The sequence below is a fragment of the Myotis davidii genome, unplaced genomic scaffold, assembly GCF_000327345.1.
Source record: "Myotis davidii unplaced genomic scaffold, ASM32734v1 scaffold69, whole genome shotgun sequence".
NCBI lineage: Eukaryota > Metazoa > Chordata > Mammalia > Chiroptera > Vespertilionidae > Myotis > Myotis davidii.
Window position 1 is genome coordinate 2,764,911 of NW_006300363.1, and position 13,336 is coordinate 2,778,246.

General features: G+C 45.8%; 1 protein-coding gene across 8 annotated transcripts in view; it reads left to right on the top strand.

Moving 5' to 3' along the window:
* The first annotated feature begins 9,768 nt into the window (after positions 1-9,768).
* PECAM1 (platelet/endothelial cell adhesion molecule 1) overlaps positions 9,769-13,336 on the top strand; it is a 49,721-nt gene continuing 46,153 nt past the window's right edge. For 3 of the 8 annotated variants that reach the window (XM_006776697.2, XM_006776698.2, XM_015572450.1), the window contains exons 1-2: positions 9,770-10,000; positions 10,086-10,112. In XM_006776697.2, coding sequence (XP_006776760.1) covers positions 9,937-10,000; positions 10,086-10,112 — 91 coding nt within the window. In that variant the 5' untranslated portion in view covers positions 9,770-9,936. Of the gene's footprint in view, positions 10,001-10,085; positions 10,113-13,336 lie in introns of all 8 variants that reach the window. The other 5 variants (XM_006776699.2, XM_006776700.2, XM_006776702.2 and 2 more) reach the window with 3 other exon arrangements.

Genomic DNA, 13,336 nt, shown 5'->3' on the forward strand with positions numbered 1-13,336 from the left:
GCCCTCCTGCACCCCCCTACTTGGGATCGGGGCCACAACCCAGGCGTGTGCCCTTGGCCGGAATTGAACCTGGGGTCCCTTCAGTCCATAGGCTGACGCTCTATCCATTGAGCCAAACCAGCTAAGGCCCCCTTTTCTTTTATCTTCAACTCTGGCGATCACTTCATCCCCAGGAACATTTCTCTGACTCATGGCTTTGGTTTTGACTAAGATTTGCCTCCTTAGCAGCTTCATCAATAAGGTGAAGAGATGTTCGGTAGCCACAGGTTTCCCCTGGAGAGAGAAGGAGTGGCCTGTGTGGCGCTGGCATCCTCAGGAACTGGCATGTCCACTCTCCTCTTGCCAACATTGGCTCAAAGGAGACGCCACAGATGTTTCTGGAAACATCTCCCTCTCCCTCAGCTGCCTTTAAAAACCTTCACAGAACTTTGCCTCACCTGCTGTGTTGCAAAGTTCTAACTGAAAAATAGGGTGTCTCCCCCAAAATGTATACACACACTTTGAATAATTATAAAGGCAGCATTTATTAAAATATATTTAATTTTCAAAATTGAGCTATCCTCTATTAAAGTGTGTATACATTTTTGGGACACCATGTATACCTCTCTATCATTTCTCCCCAAAAGTAGAAAAAAATGTCCAATTCCTCTTTCACATAAAAACAACTGTGGCTCAGTTGGTTGAGCATCGTCCTATGAACCATGAGGTGCTGGTTCGATTCCTGGTCAGGACACATGCCTGGCTTGTGGGCTCAATTCCCAGTAGGGGGCGTGCAGGAGGCAGCTGATCGATGTTTGTCATATTGATGTTTCTCTCTCTCTCTTCCTCTCCCTTCCTCTCTCTGAAATAAATGAAAACGTATTTTAAAAAAACACAATGTAATTATTTAAAAATAATTATCACATTGCCCCGAAATCTTAACATTCCCACTTCCTTCAAATGCTCCTCTTAGGATATGGTTTGAAGGTCCCTGCTTCAGCATTTTCATCTCTGGTCCACCTGCCTTGGGGTGTCACATCTTCTCTGCCCCCAGAATCAAGCATGTATGACAAAATGCAGTGGCACTATCTCCTCCCCTCTTCTGAACTCTTTACTTCCTTTAATGCTGCCAACACTGATGGGGCCGCACCCTTTCAAACTCACCAGTTTCCCACGCATTCTACTGTTAAGTAGCATCTCCCTCATCCTATATCTGTAGGCCAGTGTTGAGGAACTGAGATTAGGAACTTGATTTTCTATTTGTATATATATTGGCCCATTGCTTCCTTTGACTGCCGATTCTGTCATTTGGCCTCTTCCCTACCCCTGTCAGTGCTGTGTCATTAGTAATTCAATCATTGTGTTTTCAGCTAAAAGTGTCAACCAAGAGAGGGAGGAAGACCGAATCACGCGGCACTCCACTAGAAAGCTCCTTTGAATGAACCCTGATCCAAACTCTTTTGGGCCCAGTTGGTGTGGCTCAGTGGTTGAGTGTCGACCTAAGAACCAGGAGGAGGTCATGGTTCAGTTCCCACTCAGAGCACATGACCAGGTTGGGGGCTCGATCCCCAGTGTGGGGCGTGTAGGAGACAGCTGGTCTATGATTTTCTCTCATCATTGATGTTTCCATCTCTCTTTCTTTCTCCCTTCCTCTCTGAAATCAATTAAAAAATATTTTTAAAAAAAGAACTCTATAATTGTCCTACAAATGACAGGTGCCACATACTCCTCCGTGAAGACCCCAGGGCAGGCTTAGTTATATGTCTTTCTGAAATCCAGAAACTCTGTATCTGCAGTATTTGACTGTTTTAACAACCTAGTAACCCTGACAACAGTTGAAACCTAGTTAACTTGTCCTGACGTATTGTTAGAAGATCCTTGCTGGTCTCTGGTCATCTCTGCTTCCGGTCTGGTAGCTGCAAGTGTCCTCTACCCAAACCTGTAAGAGTTCTGCTCTGCTCGGTTCTGGCTATTGGCTGTTAGGCCCCCATCCCGCTGAGCACCCCTTCTCCTGGCCCCACTGCTTCATACCCCAGGTCTCATCTAGTCTTGAGTTCCTGGCCTGATCCCTCCTTCTTGGGCACAACCCTCATAGGCAGCCCTTGTCAGGCCTGGCCCGCACTCCCCAGTCTCTCCCTTTCTGTAAACTCCAACCATAGAGGCCTGGGCCCTCTCCATAATTGTTTTCAGCGAAGACTTTATTGAAGTTCTGCACACTGTGGGCCGTGACTCACTAGGAAAAGATTGTAGGGGATGCTTAGACACACATAAAGTTTTACATACCTAATAAATAATCTGTTGGTGGTTTTTTTGTTTTGTTTTTTTTCCTGTTGGAGTTTTGGAGAGGATGGGTATGGAGGCCCCTGTGATCTATGGTTTTGGAATTCTCTACCACCTCCCGTCCGCCCTTTTCTTCAACTCAGGACATTTTCTGGACTTCAGGCTAGAGTAGATACTAGAAAAGGCAAGGTTGCTCCACACACCTCCATCGCCCGGAGGCCCAGGAATAGCACCTACTGGCTTGGTCCAAAAAGCTGGAAGGAGAAGCCTTTTAGGTAAGAGCCATTGTTTCCTTTCAAAGCAGAAAACAGAGGGATCAGTTGAGAGCAGAGAAGAAGGTGCCCTCACGGCCCCCAGCCTCTGCTTCCTTCTCAGCATCTCCGGCCAGATTTCCTTTTCAAACTGAGGTGACAGCTCATCATGATAAGAAAGGTCACCACTTCTGCTGGCCTCACGAAAGCCAGTTGGACACGGACAAAGCTAATCACTTGCTAGACTGAGAACCAATCCGGTGAGTTGTGTTTTACGTATTTTAAAGCATTTTTCTCTTGTAAATTCCCAGAGCCTCTGTGCGGAAGTGGGCAAACCCTAGAGGGGTGATGGGAACAGCAGCTGTCGGCCAACATTCCGTCTCTTACTTTCTGTGTTTTCTGCTACTCTTCCTCAATCCCTAATATTAAAATATTCAGGGGAGGACGGATACCTAAAGCCCAAAGCTTGAGGCTTAAGAAAGCCAGTTGGATAAATGGCTGCTACCTTCTCCTGGGCCACCAGGTGAGGCTCAGGTACTCATAGAGGTGGGAGTCTCCAGGCACTGATGGATGATGTGAGGGATGGGGACATTTTTCCTGTTGGTAAGTCCCATGAAAAAGGGGACGAGGCTCTATTAAACATGATTTTAAGTTATAGACATTGAACTTAAAGTGATCCTGGCACATGGGCACCTGCCAAGTCCCACCTGCCCCTGGGAATAAAGGGGTTCAGAGCTCAGACATTGAAGAAACTTGGGGCTCAGGCTGCTCACGGTAAATGTCTTTTGGGGGGACTTTTAAAAATTAAACGTATTGGAGTGACATTGGTTAATATGATCACATAGGTTTCAAGTGTACATGTCTATGATACATGATCTGTATATTGCATTGTGTTCCCACCACCCAAAGTCAAATCACCTTCCATCACCATATATTTGTCCCCTTTTACCCTTTCCCCCCTCTTTATTTTTTCCATTACCATTTATCCCCCCATACCCTTCTTCACCTCCACCCACCCCCTGCCCCCCACAATCACCACACTGTTGTCCATGTCCATGAGTTCTTTCTCTCTTTTCTCTTTTTTGCTCAATCCCTTTATCCCCCAACAGCCCCCCACCCCACTCTGAGCTGTCAGCCTGCTCTCCATCTATGAGTCTGTCTCTGTTTTGCTTGTTAGTTCAGTTCATTAGATTGCACATTGCCCACAGTCAAATTCAACCTTATTGAGGGTAAATAGTTTGAGGGGGGCTGACCAGAGAACTTCATCAGTGTTCCCTAGATTGTTGTTGAGTACACTTAGCATTTGCTCAACAACCTGTTTTAAAACAAATGGCTCAGTGGTTGAATGTCGACCTATGAACCAGGAGGGCACGGTTCGATTTCCAGTCAGGGCACATACCTGGGTTGCAGGCTCAATCCCTAGTAGGGGGCGTGCAGGAGGCAGCTGATCAATGATTCTCTCTGATTATTGATGTTTTTATCTCTCCCCCTTTCCCTTCCTCTCTGAAATCAATAAAAATATATTTTTAAAAAAGATAATATACCTCATTAATAAAAAACACAAGAAAAGAAAAATAAACTATGAATCGAAACCTGAGGATAAGCTGGAAACTGCCTGTACTTTAAACCTAAGTCATTTTTTGTAACTAAAATTCATTTTGTTGATCTTTAGTTAAACCACAACCATTCTCCACCCTCTTCCCACCCCTACCCCCCACTTCCCCAGGAGTTTTTTCTGGCAGGGTAATGTCTCTAAGAACTTATGATAAACCAATTAGGGTTTCCTCTTATTTTAGTAAAGTTTATTCATCTTGGATAGAAAGGTCAGGAAAGGGAGAGCAAGGACCAAAAATTATTCTATTGCTTGTGGTTGTTGTTACTATTATTATAATTATTGCTGCTATGACAGTATCAAGAGTAGTCACTATCTAATGGATGTGTGGGTTGCCAGTACTTCTGGGTTTTATCCTCATGAGGAATCTTCATATCATTGTGGAGTGGGTGGAGAGAATGATAGTAGAGTAAGCAGATTTGTAGTTTGCTGAACATTTATATCAAAAGAATTTTGATTGAGGTCAGCTTGGGGCAAGTCTCTGGTAGAGAGCCATAGGTCTCAATCATTATTTCTCCTATTGAATATTTTTATTAATGACTTGGATGAGGATTCTGGTGATCTTCTGATAAAATCTGGATGATTTAAAGCCGAGAGGGAGAAGTCCGAGGATAGAATCAATTGTCAAGAGAATGGATAAAGGCTCTGCCCTGGAGGCCAATCTTTATTTTTAAATTAAATATGTTTTTATTGATTTCAGAGAGGAAGGGAGAGGGAGAGAGAGAAAGAAACATCAATGAGAGAAAGAACCATTGCAATAGAATCAATGATCGCCTGCCTCCTGCACGCCCCACATTGGGGATTGAGCCCACAACCTGGACCAGGAATTGAACCGTGACCTCCTGATGTAGAGGTAGGCGCCAAACTATTGAGCCAGGCCAGCCAGACTGGAAGTCAATCTCTTTATCCGCCTTAAACTGAGGAGGAAAGCTAGAGGGCAGCACCCAGGTGGGCACTGAATTGGGGGCGTTGAGGCCCTCCGCTGGAGCTCAGTAAGACAGCAGAGTTTCCAGAGCAGCAGTTCAGATGGGGCAGGCTGGGCCCCAAACCAGACCCACAACTATTGCTATTAATACTCTTATCTTCATTGTTTTTATATTCCCATTGTACTCTGCTGATTAAATGTCTTTCAAATGCCAGCTCTTCTTTGATCTTCATAACAAGAGTAAAATAGGTAGAGTGAGCATATTATTCCCATTTTATAGGCGAGGAAAGTGCACCTCAAGACACTGACGTTATTAAACTGCAGAGAAGGGTCTGGAACCCCAGCTTCTGATCTGCGTGTTAATTCACCAGATGGGCAGCTACAGGCTGGAGGAAATGGCTGACATCTTATTTCCTATCACCTTGGTCCTGAGATAGATGGGAGGTCAGCTGTGTGTGGTGCCTGTAGCTGCCTGACAAGACCACTGCCTGTCTCCCCACCCTTCCTCCCTGACCCCACCCCAGCTTCTCAGAAAAAACACTTCCTGAGGTTTATTCTAGCAGGCAGCTTTTTCATGCAGCAAGGACTGATGTGATTTGGGTTTGCGTGACGTCCCTGGTATTTGAAAGCAGAAGCACAGCACGTACAAACCATTCTGTCCTTCAGTCCCTTTGGCCAAAAAGGGGAGAAGGGGGCAGCACTCCTAGGAAAATAGGGTCTTGGGCCAGTTGGTCATGCCTGGTGAGCACAGCTGGGACCACCACCCTGGCGATGTATAAGTCAGTGACTTGATTAGTTACCAAAGAACTAAAATAGTTGTGGGGGACCTTTTTTCCTGACCAAGGAATTCACTATGGAAAGGGGAAGGAAGGGGGAAGATATGTAAAGGTCGTGTACATATAAAAAGACACTGAGTTTACACTTTTTAAAAAGGTGAAATTGGGCCCTGACTAGTTTGGCTCAGTGGATAGAGCATCGGCCTGCGGACTGAAGGGTCCTGGGTTCAATTCTGGTCAAAGACACATGCCCGCGTTTCGGGCTCAATCTGCAGTAAGGAGCCTGCAGGAGGCAGCCAACCAATGATTCTCTCTCATCATTAATGTTTCTATCTCTCTCTTCCTCTCCCTTCCTCTCTGAAATCAATAAAAATATATTTAAAAAAATAAATATGTACAGTTTACTGTATATCAATGATACCTCAATAAAGATGTTAAAACTTTCAACTTCTTATTACAATTTTAAAAGATAATTCAAAAAAGTAGTTTCATAATTTAAAACAAAAAAGTAGGAAAGATTTACAATGAAAGGGTGCCAACTGCCCAGTTCTCACCTCCTGTCCCCCCACCACAGATAACAGGAATTATTTGTATTGCTATAGACTTTCCAAAACTTAATGTTTACCTTTACTGATTGATTGTAAAATATCTTCATCTTTAGTAAACAGCAAGTCAAAGGTTTATATACCCGTAGAGGGCCAGGTAAGCCCTAGGAGAGCGTGCTACTTATGCCCGGCACTGAAAGAACACACGATGATCTTTTTTACCTATTTCTGAATTTCAGATATTTTTTATTGTTATCTATCTGTTCATATCCTTTGCCCATTTTTCTATTGTATTGTTTTTTAAAAATATATATTTTATTGATTTTTTACAGAGAGGAAGGAAGAGGGATAGAGTTAGAAACATCGATGAGAGAGAAACATTGATCAGCTGCCTCCTGCACACCCCCTGCTGGGGATGTGCCCGCAACCAAGGTACATGCCCTTGACCAGAATCGAACCTGGGACCCTTCAGTCCACAGGCTGACGCTCTATCCACTGAGCCAAACTGGCCAGGGCTCTATTGTATTGTTGATCTTTTTCTTATTTTATCTCTTTTTTTAAAAATAGTTTTTTCTTGATTTTTGAGAGCTTTATACATATTAGAAAGATTTACTCTTTTTTTTTTAATTTAAAAAAAAATATGGAACGCTTCATGAATTTGCATGTCATCCTTGTGCAGGGGCCATGCTAATCTTCTCTGTATCGTTCCAATTTTAGTATATGTGCTGCCGAAGCGAGCACGAAAGATTTACTCTTTGTTTAGGATGTGAGTTGCAAATATATTTTCCAGTTTTTCTCTTGACTAAATTTTTTTTTTTTGGCAAAGCAGACTTTTCATGGAATATAATTTAACAGTCTTTTCTTATATGGCTTCTGGATTTTTAAGTCATAGTTAAACCAGCCTTTACCATTCCAAGATTTTGAGGAATTCTTTCATGTTTTCTTCTAGAACTTTTATGGTTTCCTTTGCACCTTTAGATGGTTGGTCCATTTGGAACTTATTCTGGTGCATGATATAAGTTGTAAGATATAGTTTTTCTGCTTTTCTTTTAAAACATTGACATTTATTTTTGAAATAAAGCCTTTTCCCCCCTCCTGGTGTTCTAAAAGTATTAGCATTGAATATGAAACAATGACTAATTTTAGAAGTTTACTTTTAAACTTAGGAGTAAGGGATTTATCACTATTGCTTGAGAAGCAAAAGTTGTTTACTCTACAGTAAGTAAGAGTTACCTTTGAAGCCAGCATTTATTTTATTACTCATGGTGTATCCTTTTTTCTTGACAAATCAAAATTTGGTATGTGGGCGGAAATAATTTCCAGTAGATTGCCAAAGAAGATGGTTTATAGTGGGGAATGGAGAACACAAAACTACAAAAAGCAATAGGAAGACTCCTTTATGCACGCATTGCTCCTTAACGGCCCTTATCAAAACTTACTGAATCGCAGGCCAGAGAAAAGACTTGTCCTTGAGCTGAAAGCCATCACTTCTTGGCACTGGCCCTGAAGCAGAGGAATCTTTGGTTTCCATAATCTCAGTTCAAGTCTGACTTAGCTTTACCACGTGGCAGTAGGAGAGGGTAGCATTTCAGAAACAACATGGCACGCTGACTTATGTTGAATGTGTAGCAATCAGCCAGAAAAAAAGGAGGGGGAAGAGTTCTCCAAATAGGGGAACAGCATTGGCAAAGGCATAGACACATGGTGTGTTCTGGGAACTATCAATTCTAACAGCAAGGATGCAGGGTCAAGGAAGGCAGTGGGTGAGAGAGGTCGATTTAAGAAATGTCAAAGAGCATTTCTTAAGAAATGTCCACTGGCTGGCATGGCTCAGTGGTTGTGTCGATCTATGAACCAGGAGGTCATGGTTCAATTCCCTGTCATGCCTGGGTTGGGGCTCGACCCCAGTGTGGGGTGTGCAAGAAGCGGCCGGCCAATGATTCTCTTTCATCATTGATGTTTCTCTTTCTCTCTCTCCCTCTCCCTTCCTCTCTGAAATCAATAACAATATATATATTTTTTTTTAAAGAAAGAAATGTCCAGGAACATTTGAGGTCTTGTTCCCCGGCATATGCCGTCAATTTGGCGCAAATAAACTCATAAAAAAGGAGAAAAAAGTCCGAATCTGTGGAGAATTTTTATAGGTGTTTATCTGAGCCCAAACTGAGGACAATTGCCAGGAAGCAAGATCTCAAATGCCTTGGAGAATGATAGTTTTGCAGTTTCTGTTATGCCTTAGAAATTAAGGAGGGAATATACTAGTAAGGAAGATTCCATGAGGTGAGAGAAAACAAGGCGGTATTTGGTTACAGGATAGTTAACAAGATTATGTGATCTCTTTTTTTGTTTATTGTCTAAAGTTTTACATATGTTTCCTTCCCGCCCCTCCTCCCCCCACTGACTCCCCCCTCAGCCATTCCCATGGGGCGAGCCCCCCGCCACCCAGTGTTTGTGTCCATTGGTTATGCTAATAAGCATGCATATAAGTCCTTTGGTTGTTCTCTAACCCCCACCTCCCCTGCCAAAGGACTATGTGCTCTCTTGAGGGTGGTTACCTAGAAGTTCAAAGGTGTGTTAACCTAGATGCACAAAAAACGATGCACAGGGTCTGTGTAAGGCAAAGATGGACCTTTTACTACAAAAGTTATAGGCCCTGGCCGGGTAGCTCAGAGTGACGTCCCGATACACCAAGGCTGTGGGTTCAATCCTTGGTCAGGGCACATACAAGAAGGAACCAATGAATGCATGAATAAGTGGAACAAATCGATGTCCCAGCCCGTCATCCTTCCACTTTCTCTAAAATCGATTAAAACCAAAAAGTTACATGTCTGAGCTTGACCTGTCCGACTCAGATAGGAATTTATGATTAGATCACCCTGTGAGGTTACTTTCCCTAACCTCCCTTTTTGTCCAGGACACCAGGCTGGAGAGATAAGCAAGGGCTGGAAGGCGGAGGATTGTAAATTGGCTTTCTCTGGAGGGCAGTGGGAGCCATTAGGAGGTTTCCCTGATGAACCTGTGATGTTCTGGAAAAGTCAGCCCTGTCCCACGGCCTTGCCCGGAAAGGCAGGAGGTCCACACTTAGGCTGTATGGATAGAGCCCCTTTGGGGGGCAAAGGAAAGCAGAGGGGTCTTGTTGTGTGCCTACGGAGAGAGGCCCTTCGGCTGGAAGTTGGAGAGAGAGAGAAGCCCTCTTACCCTGCCATGAGAAGGGGCTCCATGCCCAGCCTGACGAGGAGGGTCAGGAAGGCTGAGGCGAAATGACCACTTGCGCTTTTTCCCCCCTTAAAAACTAAACAAAGCAGCTGTGTTCAGTGGCCCCTCAGGAAGACCCGTCATTTCCTGAGGAGATATCAGGCCAGCCCAGGCATTGTTCCCGGTTTCCAGCAATGGCCGCTATTACCTGACCAGCATCGCAGCCCATCTCCTCTCGCTGCGCTGGGAGAAGTCACCAGGGTGATCTTTCTGCCTTTCACAGGGTGGCTCCTCTGCGCTGCATGGGAAGTGTCTTCTGCCCCCGGGGCATGGCCCAAAGGCAGCAGTAACTGCCCGAAGTCTTGCTTTCAGGATGCAGCTGGGGTTGACTAAAGAAGGCAAGATGTGGCTGGGAGTCCTGGTGGTACTTCTGCTCTGTGAGTTTTATTCTCTTTTGACATTACTTACACTTCGTGAGGATTGAAGCCAGTGAGGTCAACGTAATTCTTCTGTCTTTTCCAGGTTCGAACCTCGAGGGTCAAGAGAACTGTAAGTTGTAAAGTTTCTACCTAGGTTCATTGTGTCTTCCGTGATTCTTAACACTCTTGTCGAATTGCTTGGGTTAATATCTATAACAATTGAGGAAATGTAGTCCAATTGAGAGCTGAAGTTTGCTTTCTGGCATTTTAGAAGGTTTTAGAAAGAAAAGAAAAACTCTTGTTCTAAGCCAAGTTCTAATCAACATGTTCTGGAAGTAGCATACATTTTCTAGATCCTAGTTAACGGCTGTATGTTAGGTATGGGGAGGCGATTTTTAAAAAGTGAGCAATTGCACAATTTGTTTTTTGTTGTTCTACCATACATCTCCCATTGGCATATTCTACCCCCTTCCAAAAGGTTTGTTCTCAAATGAACTGTAATCCGTTTGTAAGATTCAGGAAGGCAGAACAGAGTTTTAATTGTGGTTACAACTTTTTTCTCCCAAAGGACCTAAAACATATTGGGTTTCATTTCTCATACATCCATGAAGCTGCAAGTATAACTGCAATATTGTGTGGTTGCGCACAGGGAGGGGTGCTTATCCTTGAAGTCTGTTTCATCATCTCCTTTGGAGCTAATTTTGAAACAAGATAAGTTAGTATGGTTTTGCTTCATCTGGGATCCTATGAAAGAGGGGGCTTGGCTGGGGCTGAGGGCGTAGTGGAGCCCACAGAGCAGGATCCCTTGTCAGTGGTCAATTCAGTCAGCAAAGAATGGGGGTGACCGGGTTGTAGACAATCGTACAGCCTCTGGAGATGATGTATTTGGATGATGCTGGTTTGATGAGCCGGGGCTCAGAGCAGAGGCTCCAGGACAAAGAGGGCTGGTGTGGCTACTAGCAAAGCCCATCTGCAGGTGTCCAGGTCAACTGCCCATGTGCTATTGCAGGCATTTGACCCCCATGGCAACCCATGGAGGCAGGATATCCATCATCATCCTCATCATCCCAATTAATGATGGTGTCTCTGCATCTCAGAGAAATAACCGACTTGCCAGATGGAGGGAGAGCCAGTGGGCAGGGCATCGGCACTAAAATCTCCACTTTCCAAAACCCGCCAAATCTGTCTGGAGCCATAGGCCTGCCTCAGCTCTTTACGGCCAGCCTTACTTTGCCTCTGTGAGCCCTTTTCTCAGAGTGGGGATGATAAGAGGATTAACCATGGACTCCCGTGAGGGTGAGAGTAGTTAAAAGGAGGTGCCTGGCCTGCCCAGCATGTGATGGGTGATGGCTTACTACATGCAGTCCTGGGTCCTCCCCGCCTTTACAATCGCTCCTGCACCACCCTCTCTGTCCAGCCAGCCCGCTCCCACCAGCTTTTGGCCAGCCACACCCTGCCAACACTCTTGCCTCTGGGCTTCTGTGTCTCTTGCACATCCTGTTTCCCAGGACCTCCAGACTCTCCCAGCTCCTTCCCCACCTTAGATGGAAGTAAATCACCACCGTCCCATGGTTCATAGAGAAAAATCTTTGTACCTTCAGGGAAAACCTCGGAACTGCAGGACTCAGAGCAGGAGGCTCTCCCACTGCTTCCTCCGCCTTGTTTATTTTTTTTCTTCTTCTTCTAATCTTAATTGTTGAAAGTATTACATAGATCCTCATCCCCCGCCCCCATTAACCTCTTCCAGCCCACTCCTGCCCTCCCCAGACCCCTACCCTCACCACCCTATTGTCTATGTCCAGGGATTATGCATATATGCATACAAGTTCATTGGTTGATCTCTTCCCACGCCTCCACCTTGTTTTATACCTGAGGAAACTGAGACCCAGAGGCCAGAAAGTACTTGTGCACTGGGTGTGAGAGTGGGGGCTAGGGTCCAGGTCTCCCATTCCTCAGGCCACCCAAGACCATGCTGTCAGGGCATTGGACATGCATGACCGACTGTTGCAGGCTCGGGAACAGCAGCAGGTGTTAGACTTGTGGGGTCAGACTGGACCTGGGTTCAGCAACCTTGGGTACTTGAGTTCTGGCTAGGAAAGAATTCAGAGCCAAGACTCTTAGAGAATATCTATTTATAAAAATCGCAAAGGTAGAAGAAGTAATCTGTAGAAGAAATGGGCTTAGGAATCAAGTTATAGAGGCAAAGGAAGGGCCCTAGGAGCTTGGGAGTGAGGAAGGTCAGGGAGTGGGGAGGGGAGGATGGGCAGGAAGAGGGAAAGGGAAAGGCACAGGTGTGCTGCAGGGAGGGCGAGCCCGTGGCCCTCTGTCCCAAGGGTTTTATGGGTGGCGATTTTAGGGGAGGTCCCAGGGGAAGATCTCAGTAGAATATTTAGCAGTTTTCCAGGTGTGCCCTTTCAGGGTTGTGGTCTCCACTGATTGATTGGCCATTACCAGGGCAGGGGTCATTATTTAATGCAGCTGGTCCTGAGGTCAGCCCTGGGTGGCTGGTTTGGCTGCTTTTCTGGGCCAGGCGCTGAAATACAACTGAGGCCTAGATGTTATCTCTGGGAGGAAAGGCCCGGGGTCCAAACCTCAGTGAATATGCTGGGGGAGGAAGGGTCACCCTGGAGGTGAGGTCCCACCCTACAATTGTCCATTGCCAGGCACCCAGGGCTTTCTGTCCTGGTGACCTCCTGTACCCGGCCCATCGTCCCTGCTCTGCTCATGCCTGTAACTGCCTCCACACCAGGAGCCTGCTCCACACGGCAGGCTCTCTGTGGTTGAGGTGCTTGGTCAGCCTGGCCTTTTCCACTCCTTTAGCTCAGGCCCTCAGCCCGAGCGGCCAGCCAGCCTCAGGAGATGATCTCAATCCCATCTTCACCTTGAAAACAGTGCTGTCTGGAGGGAACTCCCTCAACTTCCCGCCTGCCCTGGCTGCAGGCTTATCTGCATCCCCACCCATCCGCCCGGCTTCCCTCCTGATTCAGACGAGACGTCTGTCCCGCCCCCCTGGCCCCCAAGACTAGGGCCAGCCTGTCCCTCTGGGATCTGAGCCCAGGCCTTGCATGGCCCCCCAGGATCACAATCTATAATTTGTGCAGTTGCCATCCCACTTTTAGTATCTTTCTCCTCCCCTTTTCTTGGTCTTTCCCCTGCAAACATGATTGGTAGTTCTTATTTTGGGGGGAAAAAGGAAAATCACACACAACCCACCCGCTCCATTTATCTCGAGTCCCCTATCTATCCGTTCCCATCTCTGAAGGCTGGTTTATATTCACTGTGCTTCCTCACCTCTCAGTCAGCCCTCACTCACTCACTCAGCAACTGGCTGTGCACTGCTCCCCCCCCCCCCCC